At 46.2% G+C, this 19,237-nt stretch overlaps 6 protein-coding genes across 6 annotated transcripts; 2 read left to right on the top strand and 4 right to left on the bottom strand.

Moving 5' to 3' along the window:
* Window positions 1–111: 111 nt before the first annotated feature.
* Window positions 112–1,484, bottom strand: LACBIDRAFT_328291 (uncharacterized protein; the record flags this gene model as incomplete). The annotated part of the gene is made up of 3 exons (XM_001882265.1): window positions 112–449; window positions 588–1,015; window positions 1,075–1,484. The coding sequence occupies 3 exons, from the start codon at window positions 1,482–1,484 to the stop codon at window positions 112–114; spliced, it is 1,176 nt and encodes a 391-aa protein (XP_001882300.1).
* Window positions 1,485–2,826: 1,342 nt separating this feature from the next.
* LACBIDRAFT_299291 (uncharacterized protein) lies at window positions 2,827–3,452 on the bottom strand (the record flags this gene model as incomplete). Its single annotated transcript, XM_001882264.1, has 3 exons — window positions 2,827–3,057; window positions 3,110–3,187; window positions 3,249–3,452. 3 exons carry the CDS (start codon window positions 3,450–3,452, stop codon window positions 2,827–2,829), a joined length of 513 nt encoding a protein of 170 aa, XP_001882299.1.
* A 2,998-nt stretch (window positions 3,453–6,450) lies between these two features.
* Window positions 6,451–6,778, bottom strand: LACBIDRAFT_299290 (uncharacterized protein; the record flags this gene model as incomplete). Its single annotated transcript, XM_001882263.1, has 3 exons — window positions 6,451–6,529; window positions 6,601–6,688; window positions 6,751–6,778. The coding sequence occupies 3 exons, from the start codon at window positions 6,776–6,778 to the stop codon at window positions 6,451–6,453; spliced, it is 195 nt and encodes a 64-aa protein (XP_001882298.1).
* A 353-nt stretch (window positions 6,779–7,131) lies between these two features.
* Window positions 7,132–7,563, top strand: LACBIDRAFT_299289 (uncharacterized protein; the record flags this gene model as incomplete). Its single annotated transcript, XM_001882362.1, has 1 exon — window positions 7,132–7,563. The coding sequence occupies one exon, from the start codon at window positions 7,132–7,134 to the stop codon at window positions 7,561–7,563; it is 432 nt and encodes a 143-aa protein (XP_001882397.1).
* Window positions 7,564–9,038: 1,475 nt separating this feature from the next.
* LACBIDRAFT_328290 (uncharacterized protein) lies at window positions 9,039–12,737 on the bottom strand (the record flags this gene model as incomplete). The annotated part of the gene is made up of 9 exons (XM_001882262.1): window positions 9,039–9,116; window positions 9,196–9,351; window positions 9,447–10,339; window positions 10,384–10,434; window positions 10,511–10,673; window positions 10,753–11,198; window positions 11,328–11,460; window positions 11,787–12,531; window positions 12,700–12,737. 9 exons carry the CDS (start codon window positions 12,735–12,737, stop codon window positions 9,039–9,041), a joined length of 2,703 nt encoding a protein of 900 aa, XP_001882297.1.
* Window positions 12,738–13,906: 1,169 nt separating this feature from the next.
* LACBIDRAFT_328289 (uncharacterized protein) lies at window positions 13,907–14,805 on the top strand (the record flags this gene model as incomplete). Its single annotated transcript, XM_001882361.1, has 4 exons — window positions 13,907–14,009; window positions 14,091–14,329; window positions 14,398–14,508; window positions 14,716–14,805. 4 exons carry the CDS (start codon window positions 13,907–13,909, stop codon window positions 14,803–14,805), a joined length of 543 nt encoding a protein of 180 aa, XP_001882396.1.
* Between the last annotated feature and the right edge of the window lie 4,432 nt (window positions 14,806–19,237).

The following is a 19,237-nucleotide window of genomic DNA, read 5'->3' as shown; positions in this document are numbered from 1 at the left end:
GGTGTCTGCTGTGGGATGGAGTGGTGATCCTGGGTGGAGGTAGAGGCATTAGACACGGTGCTCCGACTCGATGACGAGGGAGAGCCTGCGCGCGATATATTTTAAAAAGCGCTAGGCGAGCGATCGAGGAGGGAAAGTGTGTGGAGGTTCGTAGAGGTTGGTGTAATGGGGTGCTAGCGCTGCAACCTGAACATCGAAAGAGCCTCCAACTTGCCAAGGTTCGAGAGGTGACGGAGTACAAGTGGCATAACTCCATTCTTCATTCAAAACCAATGCCGGATATGTCGTGGTTTGAGGGGGACAGACACCACACGAATTTTGGTCAGTAGAAATTGCAACAGCTTCTCGGCAACATATACACGCATGCAGGAGGAACTCATAAACAACGGGGTGGAGTTTGGACACAGTCGTTTGGAGAGTGCGTGACATGTAGGTCTCGAATCCTCGAACTATATATATAACTTTTAAATGACTGACTACTAAGTATCAGTCGCAGGTACGATATAAAATGCTTCCGATCTCCATGAATGAATTCCCATTGTAAGGCCCCCCGCAGTAATTTTTAGCATCGGGCCCGCTCGCTGCACAATTGTACTCCCCCATGAAAAAGTTCAACGGCTTCGATGGGATACCTGGAGGCCCATAATCCCGCTTCCCAATCGTCTGCCCAGTCTTCACATCCGCAATAGTGAACGTAAGGTACTTTCCCTGTTCCAAATACAGCTGGTATTCGTAAAACTGTTGGCCAGCCGCGCCATTGGTGGTGTCGGTGTACACCCCGCCGCCCTGGCGCTGGGGTGGCTTGCCAGGGATGTACGAGCCAGAGCCGGTGTAGAATGTGAATTCGGCTTGGTTGTTCCCGCCACCGTAGATCTCTGCGATGTCGATCTCGTCGCAGTCGTGGTAGTGGCTGCCGTTGGGGTCGAGGGGACCGACGACGCAGAGCCCTTCGCGGAGGACGACGTTGGAGTTTTTACCGCTATCTGGGGCTCCGCGCATGGTAATCCAGATGCTCCTACGTGATTATTCGCTCAAGTTCGATATGATATTTAGAGGAAGGGGAAAGAAACGGACGTGTAGGGAGCGCTACCGTCATTGAAAACGAAATCGTAGCGAAGCCGACTCTCCGTGTTGGGGTCGTTGATATCGGATGTTGAACTGAACATCCTGTACCCGTTTGGACCAGCCCCGCTCACTCCGATTGAGTTGTCGTAGCCGGGGTAGGTCTGGAAGTTGAGGAAGTTGTGGGAGACGTGGCGACACCCGTCGGGGTCGAGCCTCTGCAGGAAGCTCGCGTTGCTTGCGAGGGCTTCGGCTTTGAAAGCGCGCATGGCGACGTCGGAGGCAGCTGCACGCGCTCTGGATTGTCTCAGGCCATGTGCATGCCTGGTTGAAGTGAGTGACATGCTGGAGTCATAGTTGGAGATGAGCGTGAAGTCGAATACAGTTTGGGCAAATGCCCAAGCTGAGAGGAGGAACTGCATTGTTCAGTGGGAGTGCTGATTTTTGGCGATTGTCCACGAAATGAGCGTACCTTTATATCCTGACCACGGTCGCGTACTATGGCCGACATCCTACCATGAGCGCGGCAGCGCCAGCCCCTCGAGTCCTTAGAACCACCTTGGTGCAACGGCCCCCGGACGAGTTGGTCTAATTTTATACCTGACCACGCGAACACGTGCCTGTCATGTATTCTGGCCTTTTAAATTTCCAACTCATCCTCTTTGCTTTCTCATTCCTCGGCGACTTATCCTCTTCATTGGATTTGCTCGACTTTCTAACCCGTTGTTCTGTATGGCACCAACTGGGCTTACGACTAGAGAACGAAATCCGCTGGCATTTGAAGGTACCTAAGTATAGGCTATTTATGTTGTGATGTCAATGGGCGCTGCTTTACAGTTCAACTCTGTATTTCCCCCATTCAAATTCCTCCAGCGCGCATCAGCATCAACGGCATCATGGATTCGACCAGGTTCGACCTTCGCGATCCCTCTCGCAAGTTCCTTTTGTCCGTGAATGTACCTGGTGCCAATGCGGAATTTTATGATGAGTTGTGGTGATCGATCGTCGCCTAATGGCCACAACTTGAATCATCATCATCACGGTCATCATCACACTCACCAGCAGTAGCACCAGCGACAGTCAACTGATAGCGCTCCCTCCCTATGATCCTTTACGGGAAGAACATGCGAGTGGGAGTGGTTTCGAGTACCAGATTGAGTGGCGAGGGACGAATATTGATTCGGGGCGTGAGGGGCTTTGTGTCGTGGGGAGGGGAGAGTGGAGGATGAGAATTTTGGAGGATTCTCTAGTGCACCATTCTGAGTCACATTGGCCCTCTCCGTAGATAAAAACATTCTTCACATGAGGTCTTTTGATGGAATTCTTGAACGGCTGGAGGAGTGACACGGAAATGGGGGGCTCACTGTCGTTGAACGAGGACGTTTGCGGCGAACCATTGTGCTTGGCAATGACGAGCAGCTTGATAACTGCTCTGCGGGGATTGAATTGCAGAGAAGGAAGTGAAAACTCATCGTCTGATGTTGATGGCGTTCGCGGCAGAGTTCTGAATCGCGAACGTGGACCGAAATCTGAAGATGAGACGGATTATGTAGAAGAGGCGCAAGGACGAAGCGAAGAGAAAGTTGAGATGGGTGGACGCGGGAATTTGAGGGAAACATCAATGAATGCCAAGCTGAACGACTGAACCAGTGAGGGGACGGCACCGGACTGGGAGCAGTAGGTGGACGATAGGCAGGTTGGGATGCGGAGAGAAGGATGTCATTTCCATCCCATCTCAAGTGCCTATATGCGTGCAAAACCACCTCAAACCGCATACACCTTCCGCGCATTCTCTGTCCCCTCCTTCCCCCATTGCCAAAACAACGAACTCGGTCGTCCACGTTTCATCACCGTATGACATATCAGCGACACCCTTTCCTTCAAGCTGGCCGTGAGGGATTCGTATAGGTTCGAGAGACATGAAGGAAGGTTAACTTTAAGGAGGGTTTGGGGCTCCAAGAGAGAGCTGATGGAGAACGTTTGGTAGATCCGCATCTGTGAAGAGAGGGGATGAGGCTAGAAGGGAAAGGGAAAAGGGTAGGAGTACCCGCGATGTAGATGTAAACGTTGGGACACTGGGCCACGCTACGAATTCCGGCGTATCGAAGGAGCAGTGTGCGTGAATCTGTGATAGTGGTATGTTCTTGTAAGAACTGGGAAAGGATAGCCAACGGAAGGGGACAAACCTTGGACTCTTTCGGCATCTCCTCAAGACCGCTACGTGTCGTCCTCCGCCTCATGGTACGTATCGCCAGTCGGTTTTCAAGCCTAACGGCGTGTTTGAGTTCAAGCCGTCCGAACATCATTTGTTGCGTGTCGAAAACTTGTTGTAGTAGTGATCGAAACCACTCTATTTCCCTGAATACGACGCGGCGTGTATGTAAGGTCATGGCTTCTACTAGGGGGCTAGGGTCAGAGACGAAGGAGGAACAAAGATGGGGAGGTGACGTACGTGCCGTTTTCTACGGAATTGGCGTAGCGACTACGTAGCTCAGCCAGCTCCTAGCGCGAGATCTGGCAGTGACCAACAACTTGAACAGAATCAGTACTCGTCATCGATATGCACCAAACCCAAGTACTTACCCAAACGGAACCAAGACCCAATCCCACACCATCTCTCCTCCGTCCTCTCTTCAGCTACCGTCGAATCCGCGAGTTTCTTTCAGAGTTCCTGGGCAGGCGCCTTGCGCTACTATACGGCTAGGTGTTCTTCGAATCCAGAGTGTTGAAACTGCTCTCCCCCCATTTTTTGACGGGATTTTTTCAACTGATAGCACTGTAGTAGTTCAAAGGGGTTGTTGAGGGGGCTGTAAGAGGACTTATTCGACCGGTTTTTCGAGTTTTAGTGGGTTTGAAAGACAGACGAGTGTAGGACGGCGTTGGTGTTTGTTTAGGTGATAGGTGCTTGAAGATAACTGCCACCGTTCCCCTTTCACCTCGTTCTCAAGCAAGTACAAAGTCCCAGTAAACTACAGATGATTGATTGAAAATACTACAACGCGCCCGCAGGCCTATGCGACTTGGAAATGTACACCATATCCGAATGACATTCCACATCTTCCGTGACCACCAATCTTTTTGTCAAATGCCTCCAACTGCGACCGGCCACTCAATAACGCCTGCATCGGCTGAGCTAGGCGTCCGTGGTCCTCGAGAGGTCTACCCAACTAGTCCGGCGGAGGGTAGCGCATAGCGAGAGTGGCTGGCCATGGCTCGTGTCCCTGAGTACTTAGTGGCCATGAAACGGGTCAGCAGTGGGAGATTAAGGGAGCGGGTTAGATGCGGAGGAGGGCGGTACAGAGTCTAGGTTGCTATCATCCATCGTTGACATAAGGGAAGTTAAGTAGAAGGGGTTCGTTTGCGAGTCTCGACATTGCACTTGATGTTGTGGTAGCGTCGGATTGATCCTCCCAAGGAGAGTGGCTTCAAGACGTAGAGGAATTGCAGTAGAAGGTGCTGGTCTTTGACAAGGTGGATATCTATGTATCTCATCCTATGAGAGCCAGCTGACTCGTTAGCTACCGTTTTTATCGAGGCCGAATGAAGATAGACTTACTGAAAGATCAAGATTTGAGCAAAGGCTGGCAGGGCCCTTTGACCTCACGTTAATGAATTTCAAACAACCACAACCCTCTCTTCGCCTGCGAGCACTCTTTCGAGCCATCGACATTATCTTCGCCAACGAACATCCAAGACTTCGACGAAGCTCAGCCTCCTAACATGGTTCACCAAACAAGATATCAGCGCCATCAGAACCTCCAACCACGACAGGCGTTGGAGAGGGGCCGAGTGACGCAAGGGGAATGCCTTGCACGCGAAAACACCGAAAAGGGTGGATGGATCGATGATGGTGTAGATAATCTACTCCAAGGCTCCTGCCAAACACAACCAAACAAGTGTCTTCAGTGTTGGAGTGTCGAGGCCCGACACTCCAGCGTAGTCTAACTGAGAAGTGCACAGAAGCCAGCTTCACCAAAATGGGCCATCATTGCGACCTAATCGGGCAAAGGAGTCTCTCTGATTCGTTGAAAGCTTTTGCAAGGTGTACGAGGCGAGCTGCTAGACGATTAGTTGGGTCGTGAAAGGTAGTTTAGAAAATCAGGCGTATTGAAGAAGCGGCGCATATGGATCTGCGGTAGTGACGACCATAAGAAGGCGATATCAACAAAAGAGGCAACAAAACAAACCTTGAAATCCTTCCAACACCTTCAATATCGGCTCAATATCGTCCTGTATGTATCACGAACAGTTTCTGGCCTAGCAGCGTGTTTTAGTTGCCGTCCGAACGACGTTTGTTTCATGTTGGCCTACCCTGTTTAGGGTAGTGAGGCGCCAACTTCTGTCCCCCGTTGGAGCGGTAAAACGCAACAAAGAGAAGCGGCGGCACGGAAAAGGGGGTCTTATGTGAGGGCGTTGAAGAGGCTATGTTGTTGTCGTCCATCGTTGACATAAGGGAAGTAAGTGGAAGGGCTTCCGTTCGCAAGCATCGACTTGGGCTTAAGTTGTGATAGCGTCGGATGAGGACTCGTAGTCTCCTAGTGGGTTCAAGACATAGAGGGGTTGCGACAGAACTTCCTATAAGCAACCTATAAGAGCCAACTGTGTGTAGACTCGTTAGCGACCACCATTATAGGAATGAAAATAACCTTACTTGAAAAGACTCCACAATAAATGCGAACCGATGAATCAAGAGCCCTTCAACCGCACCTCAATAACTTGGAAACGGCCACGACCCTCTGTTCGCCAGTGAGCTCCCTTGAAAGCATCGCCGTTGTCAACGCTAACGCTTGACGATGCAGAGGGTGAGCAAGGATGGAGTGATTTTGAGTATGGTTGATGAGGTGACGTTGGGGAATGGGGAGATGTTTCAGGCTAGATGGGTTGGCGGTGAATGTTGGGGGGGGGAAAGGATCAGACTAGGGGAGCTCGCGAGTCTGGGGCCGCTCAACATCCAATTCGCCCTCGCCATTTCCGGGTTCGTAGCACAACTCTCCAGACGGAAGAGAACGCGAAAGTGGGACGCTAAGGTAGGTGCGTTTGGTGACGATGAGCAGCTTGATCCTTCCTTACAAACACCTAAGCCAACACCTCCATACCCCACAAACACTCCACGCATTATCCCTCTCCTCCGCCGTCCAAGGTATTAGCGCCGTATAGCATACTAACGGCAGCTTCCTCCTCTTCAAAGGGCGGGGAGGGTGTTGTATGGTTGCCAGGAGTCATTCAGGGCGTATTTGTTTCGAAGAGAGTTTGAAGTGGTGCTGCGAGAGTCATTTGTGGATATTTGGTGGATGATGGTGTTGGTGATAGTGTTGAGCTGTCCTGTCTTCGAAGGGAAAGAGGGAGGAAGAATGGCGGTGATTCCAATGCTCGTTTTCGTGTTCCTCATCATTGACACTGGCGGGCAGCCGCTCGATAACGTCCGCAATCCTCCCATCCTTCAAAGAATAATCGGCGAAGATTTCGCCTGGATACCATGAAAAGGGGAGAATAGAATGAGCCATATGGGCGAGTCAAAAGATATAGAAGAATTCACACCTTTTCTGGACAGTAAATCGGGATAGTGTCTTCAATTTACGGTCCTCTCCTACGGGATTAGACGTTGACGGGTTTCGACATTTGCACCCTAAACCAAGTTGGGCGTAGCCAGATGAGGACCAAGAAACGTACAGAACGAGCTTTGCGTACCTGATAACACCCCAGAGACACAACACATAGATGTAAATGCTGGGAAGATGTAACGGTTGGGGAAGTGGGCCACGAGACACGTTGCAAACTCTAGCGTATCGGAGAGTAAGTGTAAATGAATCTGCGGTAGTGGTATGGGTTTGTAAGAACCGGGAAAATGATAGCAAAGGGAATGGAACGAACCTTAAGTTGAGCTGTTTCGGCATCTCCTCCCCTCAAAGTACGCTACATATCGTCCTCCGCCTCATGGGCACGCATTACCAGTGGGTTCCTCAGCCTAACGGCGCGTTTGAGTTGCCGTCCGAACACTGAAGTTGTTGCGCGTCGGAAAGTTGTCCTAGTAGTTACTAGTGATCGAGCCCTCGACAATTACGGCGAAGGATGGGCGGGTCATGGCTTCTAGTGGGGCTGGAGTCAGAGATGGACGAGGGACTGAGATGGGAAGGGGACATACGTGTAGAAATTGGCCTCATGACTACGGCGTGTATAGCCAAAAGCTGGACAACTACTGAATCAGTACGCGTCATTGATATGCACGAAACCAAGTACTCACCAGCTCCCAAACGGAACCAAGACGCAATGACACTCAGCCCTTTCTTCAGCTACCGCCGAATCTCGCAGAGTTTCTGGACAGGCGCCTCGCACTATTCTTCGAATCCAGAGGGTGTTGCAACTGTTATTCCCCATTTTCGGCGGGTTTTGACGGGAGTTTTTCTACTGCGTAGTTCAATAGGGTTGTTGACGGGCTTTGAGAGAAAGTTCTTCGACTGTTTTGCCAGGCTCCAAAATGCAGCCACTCGTATCGCTCGATGAGTCTCTTCATTAGTCTCGTTCCCGACATTATAGGGCAGGATCAAGCGCTGTCCAGGAGGGAGATAAGATCCCATCAGCGGACTTTAAAGTCGGAGGCAAAAAAATGAGAAAATTCACGCGCAAGATCCTGCGTCTGGTGCATTTTGATAGGAAGGGGTAGGCTCGTGTGACAGGCTCGTAACACACCTCATCCTCAAGAAGTCCTGCATCCCAAATCATCTCTACAACTTTCATGTCTGCTCCAAAATTATTTCTGAGATTTATAGCATGCTTTATCACCAATAAAGTATAAAATAACTGAGCTCTACACCTTAGCTTCATTGTGAGCAAATAATCATAGTTGAAGGAGAGTACAAGCCTTCTGAAAGGTTAGTGGTGCAGGAAACAAACTCAGTCTTTCAAAAGTAGCTTGCAAAAATAAAAGCTAATATTCTCTTCAATCCTATGTACAAATCAATGACAAGGGACAGCATTTTGCACTTCACAGGACCCAGTTTTGTGCATTGGATAAGGCAAAAGATGTTATCTGCTTGTGCAACATCCCTACAGTCCAAAGCAGGAAACTTGCACATCCTCAGTTCCATAAGGCCAAAACATATAGTCTACATGGTTTCCAAACCATTAGGCAGGTCCACACCAGTCTCAGAAATTTATTAGTAAAATATGTGGTTGTGTGATCAGCATTTGATTTTGACCAAGTAGCATGCCTCTTCAAGAGAAAAAAAATAGACAACTATTCAGATCCAATCAAGGTAGTGTAATAAAGTCATTTTCAGAAAGAACATTGAAGTTGGTGGTATTATTTCGTGAGGAATGGTGTGAACAAAAGTGACCACCGTGATGTTGTCACACGAGCCTACCCCTACTGATCAAATTGCACCAGATGTAGTAGAGAGGTCCTGTGTTCGTGTTTTGTTCGCTTTTTTTGCCTCCGACTTTAAACTCCGCAGACCGCTGGACCGGACCTCTCTACACATCTGGAGCTGAGATTATCTCTTCATACTATTAGCGGTATGACAAATAATATGATGTGATCATTGATGGGATGGACAAATAAACAAAACTAAGACTCGAACTCGCAATAGAGGGCCCGGTTACCATGGTTGTGGGAGTATAAAAGGAAAGAGAGAAAAATTCCCAAAAAGGAAAGAGAAAAGAGAAAAAGGAGGGATTTTCTGATCTATTAATACTATGACACTTGCTATTGGTGAAAAATTCCAGAAAATTACCACAAAATATATTGATTGTTATACCACATTTACATAATACTTCTGATGGTGAAAAATGAAACTATGTAGATTTGTCTGCATTCTGAGCCCTCAAAAGAAATTCACAAGGATGAGAGGGGTGTCTGTTGTCCTTTCCTTTACATTCCTTTGAACCACATGAACCACAGCTATTTGTGCACTGATCCTTCCTAATTCTCCCTGAACATCCTTCTTCTTCACACTTCCAACATTTCCTTGCTGCATGTTTCAGACCAACATCCTGTGTAGATTTTTTGTTTTTCTGTTGCCCTGAGGTATTATTTCCACTGGGCAATACACTTGGTCCTGCAACTGAAATATTCTCAGGTGGAAAATGGATATTATAGAGCATTGCTTGGTTTTGATCAGCAGAATGACTGCTAACCAGTTGCTTTCCTGATGTTGGAGGCTGGGCCACTGGTAGTGTTATTGCATGATAAATTTGTGAAGCTGTATTTCTTTCAGGGTTATGAATTTGAGCTTCAACTCCTTTGCATTGAGATCTAGTTTGGGATTGTGTTGCAAGATGTGCAACATTTGTCTGCCAGATTGCATAGTATGCAGTTAGATGTTCCTCAAGCTTGAAGTATAATTGATAAATGATATCTTTGATATAACATTAATTGGGTTTCTTACCTTGTAAAATATGGTTTTACTATCAGCATGATCACGGTTCCAGATTTGGACAGCAGTCTTCCAGTCAGGCTCTTGTTTATCACGATTAAAAAATGGGTCTGTTTGAATAAGATGAGAAAATAACAGTTTCTCTGGAACAGTATGAACAGCAATAACTGCAAATTGTGTTTGTTGTCGTTGAGCAAGAAACTGATGAAGTGATTTTGAAATAACCCCAGGAATATTTGGCTGCATTAGAGCTTTAGTATGCAGTATGGAAGGGATTGGCAAAATTCCTGAGACTTCAGATGTATCCACATAGAGTGAACCATTAGTCCAACCTTGAATCCTGTAGGAAAGTGGAACATGAATTCTAGTTTTCTCAATCATTGTTTGCAGTTCATCATAAAGCCAAATATCATCATGACCAATAAATCTATGTCCAGTTTGGTTTTTTGTTCCAACATGAAGATTGTGGTGAAGTTGAGAATCAGCCAGTCTGTTGACAGCATTGCAAGATGAGATGATAGAATCTGGAAAACAAGCTCGAATAGAATGATGAACACCTCCTTCAGTAAAGTTTGTGCCTCTGATGCATCGCCACACTGGTAATCCATTTTTCTTTCTGTCAAGGCCAACTTGATAGTACAGTGGAATGCCAGGGGGATCTGAGAGATATCCAGCTTGAATCACTTTCAAGACGTTCCATGCACTCTTCCAGGCAGTTGGTGAAAATAAAGGTTGCCCAGCTATAGAGTCTTTCAAAGGCCCATATGTTTTAAAGATGTTTTCAACTAAATCATAAAGTTGTTCTGGAGGTGGTATATACCGTCGAACAAGTTTCCAAAGTGATTTTGGCTGGAATTTGAATTTCTCATCCCATGATGACCCCTCAGATTTTAATCGTGCCTCAACTAATGCACGGTCCTCTTCATTGATTAAGAAAATTGCATCTCACATTGCTCTTGCAAATTGTAGACAGAGTCCATGAGTTTTTGGAATTGATATTCTGTCAAAAATGTGCCATGGATCTAGAAGAACTCTACTGCGGATAGGCCCTGCACTTGTCATTAAGTTATGCACACCAGTAAGTGCTTCATGGCCAATTTGAGTGCTGACAGGATCATGTTCTAGGTTTTGAGCTGGTGTTTCTGGGAGAGAATTTGGGTGTACCTCAAGATCAGCATCACCAGTCCAGGAGTCACCAGTAGAGTTTGGATTTTCAGCATCCAGTTGCAACTGGTATATCTGAACCAACAGTCTGTTGAACTTCAGCACTCTCAATTTCTTGGATAACTGAAACATGCACTTGTTTTCTTTTACAAACAAGTACAAAAGGTGGTGGCCTGAAGTCTTTGAGTGCCTTTTTCTTATGGCTCTCAATGATTGCTCCTGGAACAGAAAATTTCTGGATCTCAATTGCAATTAATTTATCAGAAGTTTGTAGAGCAATATCATCAACAACTGCATTTTCTTCAGTATTTAATGAAGACCAGGCACCATATGCAATTGTTTTTTGCCCATCCTCCTGATAAATTATAACTGGTAACCCTGGTGCTGCATTTTGAGGCACATTTCCATATTTTTCAAGCTGAACAAGTTTTTCATATATACACTTTGAGGCATGTGCATCTTGGGCAATATACATAATCTGATCCTGAGAAAGATTGATGTTTTCCCATTCAGTGCTCACTCGAATAGCATCATCCTTGTTCAACTTGAAGCCCAAAACCAAAGCTGATAACTCTGTCAAGCTTACTCTTGCATTTGGAGCTATGTGACACTTTTTGGCAAGTGGAGCAAGTTCAACAAAACTTGGAAATGGATCCTTTATGTTTCCTTCAGTCTGAAGGTGTTTCAGATCATTTTTAATTCCCCTGCCCACTTTTAAGATGCGCTCACCTGCAAGTATATTTTTGATTGCAACTGGAAGCTTTCCAGCCTTTGTATATTGGGATATTTGAAGGACAAAGATGTGGCTCTCAAATGAGATAGCAACTACTGCAGTCTTTCCCTGTTTTGAGTTTCCTGGGTTCTGTCAACATTCCATTCTGTATCAAACCCAATGACTACTGAACCACCTTCATCAAGTTCTGATAGCTTTTCATGAATACATGCTAGTGCAACTTGGAATTGTGAAGCATTGGACGCAGAATATTGGTATATTCTTGGAAGATGTGCTTCAATAAGTGAATCATAGAGATTATGAAACCAAGTTGAGGATGGAATATATCCTGAATATCCTTGAGGATCAGAAAACTCTGAAAATGGTCGAAATGATTGATTTTCCCAATGACTTTGTGTCTGGCTCTCAAATATCATATGTAGATACTGCAGATGAATTTGATCAAAGCGACGCACATGCAAAGTGGTCAGAATGTTGGAGAATTGCTTTGCTCCCAGCCCTTTTTGGAATAGAGACCATTGCAAGGCAAGAATAGGAGATGAGAGAGCACTTTTCATTGTGAGAACTACAGGAAATTCAGCTGCAAGTGCTTTTGGCAATGCTGCTAAAATACTTGAGTCCCAGCTCATAAATGTGACTGTATGCTTCCCAGTTTTGGGATTTTTACAGGTTGGACATTTATATCGTGCACCAATCATCCAAAAGCATTTATCAAGACCAACACATCGACGGGGTATCTTTTGAAGTCCATGACGAGTTAACCAAGAGATCTTGCAAACCAGGCATTTGATTTTGGCCAATAATTCTGGATCCCAGTAGAATAGCCCAAAGTCATAAAGAGATTCAGGCTCAAGAGATTTTGCCTTTATCATTACAAACCATCCTGCTTTTTTAGGAACCCAGAAGGTTTCATAAGTTCCATAAAATATAAGTGTTCTGTTGCTGTCCCTTTTCTCAACAATGGCCAATTTTTCCTCAAGAGCTTTTTTGAACCATAGAGGAAAGGATGGTGATTTCTGAGGTTCTTCTTCTGACTCTTCATCATGGCATTCAAGACCAGGATCTAATTCTTCAGCTTCTGTTTCTCCTGAAGAATAACTCTCTACTCCAATCTCATCACTTTCATCACTGTCTTCAACAATAGTGCTTTCATCAGAGGCAGAGTCAGGAATAATAGTGCGAATTGGGAGATTTTCTGGACTAGATAAAACTGCATTGCCCATAGAATTGTTCTTGCTTTTATCAGAAAGCCACTGAGAAACTGATATATATTTTGGGCCACGAGGTGCATCTTTATCACATAGAAGGGGGAGTTTAGCAGAATTATTGTTTTCATTAGAAGGGGGTGTATCAGGTGTGTGCACTCACTTCTGTTTACCCTTTGACCTTTCAGATTGTTCAGTCATTTTTGGTCTTCCTTGCAATTGTTTTGGCTTATCTGAGGAGTAAGCACCACTTGCTTCATTTATATTCACATCAACAAATTGGAAGGAAGTCCCAGCCAAAGTATCAGAATGCTGTGCATCAGCATTGAAAGAATTCTCCCAAGTATAGAGACCCCCAAGATCAATAATCATGTCTGAGTCACCAAGACTCTGAGATGGAGAACTTGGAGAGCTCTCAAGATTCCCAGGAGTACTAGGTAGATGAGTACCAGACACAGAGCTTTCCAGATTATTAAATATAGAAGGCCTCAAGCTCTCAGAATTATCAGACACATTTCTTTGGTTGATCTGATCACTAGAAGAATCCCAAGATGGATATGCATGAGGATCTAAGTCAGGAGACAAGCTTATCTGAAGGTTGTTAGTAGAATTGGGTGGGTCGCAAAGAGGAAGTAAGGGGAGTTGTGATGTGGAGGATTGATTATCTTGACTAGAGTTATAATATATTATTAGTATTGAACTATGATTCAGATTGCTGATTTCTTACCCAGAATTGCCAGAATAACTATCAGACATGATAATATCTGGTAAGAGGCTACTTGAGGTTGACCTGCATAAAGATATAAGAACCAAGTAAAGAAAAATCTTGATCTCAAACCAACAAATACTGGGTTGGAGCACTGATTGGAACCCCATCCAAAATGAGGGAGTCTTCATGTGTCAAATTGCTAAAGAAGTTGTCATCAAACTCATTGGGGATTGCATCAAATTCTAGATTTAAAATATATGAGTATAGGAGCACCAACAGTAAAAGCAAATTACCATCTTCAACTGGGTCCATAGCACAATCAAGATCAGAGTAGATCAGTGAGATCTAGAAGGATCTATCATGAAATATGTCAGGGAATGGATATTGTTCAGTGTAGAATCAATAAATCATACATCTTTTGATGAGTAGCACAAGAAATGATACAGTACACAAGGATGTGGGAAGAAAAGAAGTCAAAAACATCGAAAATTCAAAGTACAAGACAAGTCATGTGGGGTGTGGGAACTATCTACCATATATAGCAGCATCCGAATGCAGAAATCATAGCAGCTGCTAATGTTTCCATTCTCGGAATTATTTTGGTAGCAGCTGCTAATGTTTCCAAATATGGAAACATTAGCAGCTGCTACTACCCACAGCCATGGGAACTCCGCCCGATAGAGCAGCTGCCAGAAAGGTTGCGCAGGCAGCTCAGACATCATTGATTAACCCTAACGTTGGGTCCCAATCTGCAAGGAACCCTGGTGTGTCACATTTCGGTCACCAACACTGTTTCGTCTAATCTACAGCTGCTTTGTGCACATCATCTACGCTGTCCTCATCAGAATTCCCAAGTATGGCTATATCTCGAGAATGGACATGCGTTTCCGACTTTGGCCGATGGATGTGCGCTATCAACTCACTCAGAACCAACTCCTTTCTTTGGATGAAGATTCGCCATATCGCATCGGCACACATCATTTTGAGGTGGAAGAGGCCTGTAACAGGCACCATGAACTGTACACAGTTCCAGGGCGTCGATTCCTCTAGCTGGGTCATTTTCAAGCTGCATAGATGTTGGATGGTAAGGAGGTCTCCAGGTACCAGAATGACCTGGCTGTGTGGGTCTCACGCGCTCGGTGTATGATGCAGATTGCCAAGGTTGTCATAGTCGGACAATGTGAGGAGGGTCCTCCTGCTGGTGCTATGCATCATAATACTCAAGCAGGGCACCTGTTTCTGGAAGGCAAGTTCCTCAATCATGTATGTTGCCGACTTGAATCACTTACAATCACAACTAGTAGGGCCCTAGGGGACCGGGTTAAACTGGTAGTTAGTTTTATAATGAAAGAGCTTTTATAGCCAGTACATTTGTAGACATATGTATTTATTGAACTTGACATGACCATACAATGATAAGTATGCTATGGTGGCCTACTGCGGCACACTTTTGTACTATGTGTTCCATAGCCTCTCCTCTACCACTGCCGCTGTCCAGGACCTGTCACACAAGCCCAAAAAGGCTTTGAGTTGGGACCCAACGTTAGGGTTAATCAATGATGTCCAAGCTGCCTGCACAACCTTTCTGGCAGCCGCTCTACTATCACATGGGGGGAGTTGGACCGTTTTCAGTGTCTGGCTCCATAGCACAATAAATACAACACATTTTCTTTGCTTGTAGGGAGAAAAGGCTGCAGTTGTTACTGCTTAATGTAAGTCTCAGCAGAAGTTAACGGAATTTTATTGATGTGGTGCTACTGTAGCTTGATTTCGATGAAACAAGTTCATTTGCATACACCAAAGGGTGTCTTGGTCCAATCATCACATGTTTGTCACATTGGTTTGTAGTGTCGCAATTGGCGTGCAGTGGAGTCTCAACTTGTCACCAGGATCCGTGGTGTAACTGGCTGTCCCTGCAATATGCACTTCACAGAGCACTTGGACGGGATTCAATTACTAGAATACATTGAAAAAGATTATATAATATACTTGAGATAGTTTTTTGAATGAACTTTGGCCATATGCTCATGTATCTACCAAATTTGGGTGTGTCACAACTTGGTGTAAACACTTTACATTTGTCTTGAGAACAAGCCACAAGTTAGAAATAATTGTGTAAAGAACCTGAATCAGTTTGAGAGACATCTATCTATCTATGACCAATTCTTGGAGGCTAATGGATGATTGTGGAAGAAGGAAGAGATGAAATAGTAAAATGGTCCAACCCAATACAACGGTCCAACTCCCCCCACATGATAGTATCGCAAGTTCGAGTCTTAGTTTTGTTTATTTGTCCATCCCATCAATGATCACATCATATTATTTGTCATACCGCTAATAGTATGAAGAGACTCATCAAGCAATATGAGTGGCTGCATTTTGGAGCCTGCTGTTTTGCTAGTTTTTTGTGAGTTTGGAAGATGGTGTTGGTGTTTGTCTACATGGTGGGCGCTTAATCATGGTTTCACAATGGGCACCATTCCACTTTTACTTACCCCATTCTCAAGGAAGTAGACAGAGCTAAAATGTTGAGGGTTGGTTCTATGATTGAAAATACTACGACTTTTGCCTGTGCACACGTAGGTCTATGCGGCTGAGAGATTCCACAAGATCCCTGACCACTTGTGCCCCAGAAATCTCCTTGTTGAGTTCCTCCAACTCCGACCAGCCGCCCCATAACATCTGTGTCAACTGTGAGACCTCGAAGCTGCATGTCCGTGGTCTGTGAAAGGCCTACCCAACTAGTCTGGCGGATGGTAGTGTATAGCATGAGGGCCTAGCTTATGGGAGATAAGGGAACGGCGCCACTGCAGAGAAGGTTTTAGGTGAGGGCATTGTAAAAAGCTGGGTTGCTGTCATCTGTTATTGACATTAATAAAGTTAGGTGGAAGGGATTCAGTTGCGAGTCTCGACCTTACTCTTGGTCATGGTAACAGAATGTTGGTTCAAGACATAAAGGGATTTGAGAAGAAAAGGTATCAGGACTTTGATAAGATTGATACCTATGTTTCTCATCCTGCTAGAGCCAGCTGCTTTAGTTACTGCCGTTATAACTTATAGAAATAAAGATAGACTTACTTGAAAAGATCAGGAATTGTGCCAAGAACCCTCGACCTCACGTCAATGGATGTTGAATGGCAACATACAAGTGAGCGCTCCTTCAAGCATCATCACCATCTTCGCCTATGAACTTCAAATACTTTGATGAAGCTCAGCATCCCAACACAGCTCATTGTTGAAACCTCAGTCCAATCGGGGTCTTTAACCGTGTGCAGAAACCAACTCCACCGAAATGGGCCATCATTGTGATGGAATCAGGTGAAAGAGTCACACGAATTTGTGAAAAGCTTCGGCAAGGTGCACGTAATGAGCTGCTACACTGTCAATTGGGTCATGAAAGGCAGTTAAAAGTAGGGTGTGGAGAGTGCACACCTTTTCCGCGACTAGGTGGGAGAAGCTTCCTTGGGTATCAAGAGAGCATACAGACAGTGAATCTTGGACAGGAGAGTACGTAGAGCTACCAGTTGATGTTCTCGTGAGCGTGCGTCCCAGCAAAACAACTGACAAGGTGCTGGTATGACCTACCCGGAGACGATGGAATGAGTCAACGATATGGTGATCAATTTCCAAGAACCACTGTCAGACTGCACGTGTAGGGCATCGCGGATGAGGCAGTGTGAGTGAGAGGAGATGGGGAGATGGGTTGGCGTCGATTGTGGTAGGAGAGACTTTACTGGTACAATCTGCTGAGCTTGAAGGATTGATACCCATTCGTGGGGACAAAGATGTCCATGGAAGCTTTGAGCTCGCCTTCTTACTACTCCTGACAGGACCCAGTGTCCCATCACCAAAAAAGAACTCAGCTCTCGCTGACACCATCTTCGTTCATGTTCCTCGCAAGTCCGTACGATTGTCAAGGAGCTGCAATTCGACTTCGGCATCGATCTCGGAGTTGAGGAGGGTAAGAAGTCGAATGTCATCTTGCAGTGCTCGAATCAGAGCTTCTCCAGTCCGTTAGCATTGTGAATCCACCCCAGCTCAAAGTGATCTATTTGCGGGGGTAATATCATCAGTTAGATGACAGTGACTCTCCATTCCCATCCAGGTCATTTCCAACCGGAAAGCCATCCTTTGTCGATGTTCCAATCCCATGAAAAGACGCTAACAGAGGTGTCTGGCCATCTGTCTGAGAAACGCAGGCTGCAGGCATGCCAGGGCATGGGCGTCTGCATGAGAATTCCAGGATGTGCGAGAGGTGTGATAGGGCCAAGGTTGGCGGGTGTATTTGAGCCATTGCTGTGGAGATAGTGATGGAGGAAGAGCTGGTGGTTGAGAAGCAAATGGGCGTGGGGATGGGGGTGAAAGGTAGTTCGATGGTACTTCACCTTCTTCTTGCGTGTTTTGCATTGGAGATAAAGAAATATATTGAGGAGAGTACAGAGGGGGTGGCGAGTGTGGTAGGGATGGGTTGGACGGCTGTTGATGGGGTGGGGTGGATGTTGATGGCAGGAAATTTTTGAGGGTGCTCGATGTCATCCATCCATTTCATTTCAAAGTATACTCTAGGAAAGATTCGCTTTTGTTCGCTGGAGGGTCGACATCAAGGTGAAGTTACTGTTTTCTGTCAGAAAAGATGACCGCTATTCAAACTGTTAGATGTGAGTCAGAGAGTCATAGTGGTGAGGGAATGGAAGGTCATACAGCGAAAGTTTTCGGAGGAGATTTTGAACTACCACTCTTCAAGGAGTCATTCCCTGAAAATTGGAGGTCTTAGCAGTGCCCCCCCTATTCCTGCAGGAATCCGGTCATTCTGGTGGAATTCTGGTGGATTCCGGTGGAATGGAATTTAGCAGAAGGCCCTGCTAAATTGTTTATTCCGGTGGATTCCATTCCGGTGGATTCCTGAATGTACACTGGAATGTTCCCCGGAATGGGCAGGAATGGTGTTCCCCGGAGTGGGCAGGAATGGGATTCCAGTCCAATCTGTTTATTTTATTTATTTGTCACTGTATTATAGTTTATTTATTTTCGATGGATCACAAACAATGTTTGTTTGGTGAACATACTCACCAAACATGGCCACTCTCTTCTTCCACCACCACCACCATGCTCGTCACCGCCGCCAACGCCATGCCATCACTGTCACCCATAGCCACCACTGCCAACATTGCTCCTCGATCACCCATGGCCACCACGACCACCAACATTGACCACAACACCCTTCAACAACAATGTGGCGATGACACATCACAAAACAATGAATGCCAGAACCCACGAAAACACTGCAACGCCCACGAAAACACCCCAGCACCCACGAAAACCACACCCCACCCACGAAACAACACCCAGCACCCACGTACACTGCCAGCGGACACAAAACAATGCCCAACGGATACAAAACAATGCCCGCAGACACAAAACAACACCCAGCCGACACGAAAGAAACCCCAGCACCCACAAATGACGCCCAGGCCATGCCAAGGACGATGATGACGACAGGACGACCTGTCCACACCAACAACGACCATGCCCGATGATGTGTCCACGCCAACACGTCTACAACCACCATCACGCATCCACGTCCATGCTGATGCTCACGCATCTACAACCGCCATCATGTGTCCATGACCATGCATGAATGGAAATGGGGTGACGATGAGGCTGGGGGAGTGAGCTTGCCCCCAACCAATCATGTAAGTATCCACTATTGTCTTCCCCCTCTCATCACACACACCACACCACCCCCTCACACCCCCTCCTTCCATCACTCCACTTCCTTCCCCTCTCTGCCCTCCCCATCACCCCCTTCCCCTCCCTCCCCCTTCCACCACTCCCTCTCCTCTCCATCACTCCACCCCTCTCCATCACTCCCTCTCTCCAAAACTCCCCCCCCCCCCCTTCCTTAAATATATGGTCCCTTGCCTCTACCTGGTCCCACCCCCTTTCCTTGTCCCTACCCCTCTCCTTTCCCCCCCCTCCCCCACTCCTAAAA

This window comes from Laccaria bicolor, genomic scaffold, assembly GCF_000143565.1.
Source record: "Laccaria bicolor S238N-H82 LACBIscaffold_16 genomic scaffold, whole genome shotgun sequence".
In the NCBI taxonomy this organism is placed as follows: domain Eukaryota; kingdom Fungi; phylum Basidiomycota; class Agaricomycetes; order Agaricales; family Hydnangiaceae; genus Laccaria; species Laccaria bicolor.
The sequence above is the reverse complement of the archived record's forward strand: the minus strand, read 5'-3'. Positions and strand labels throughout refer to the sequence as shown.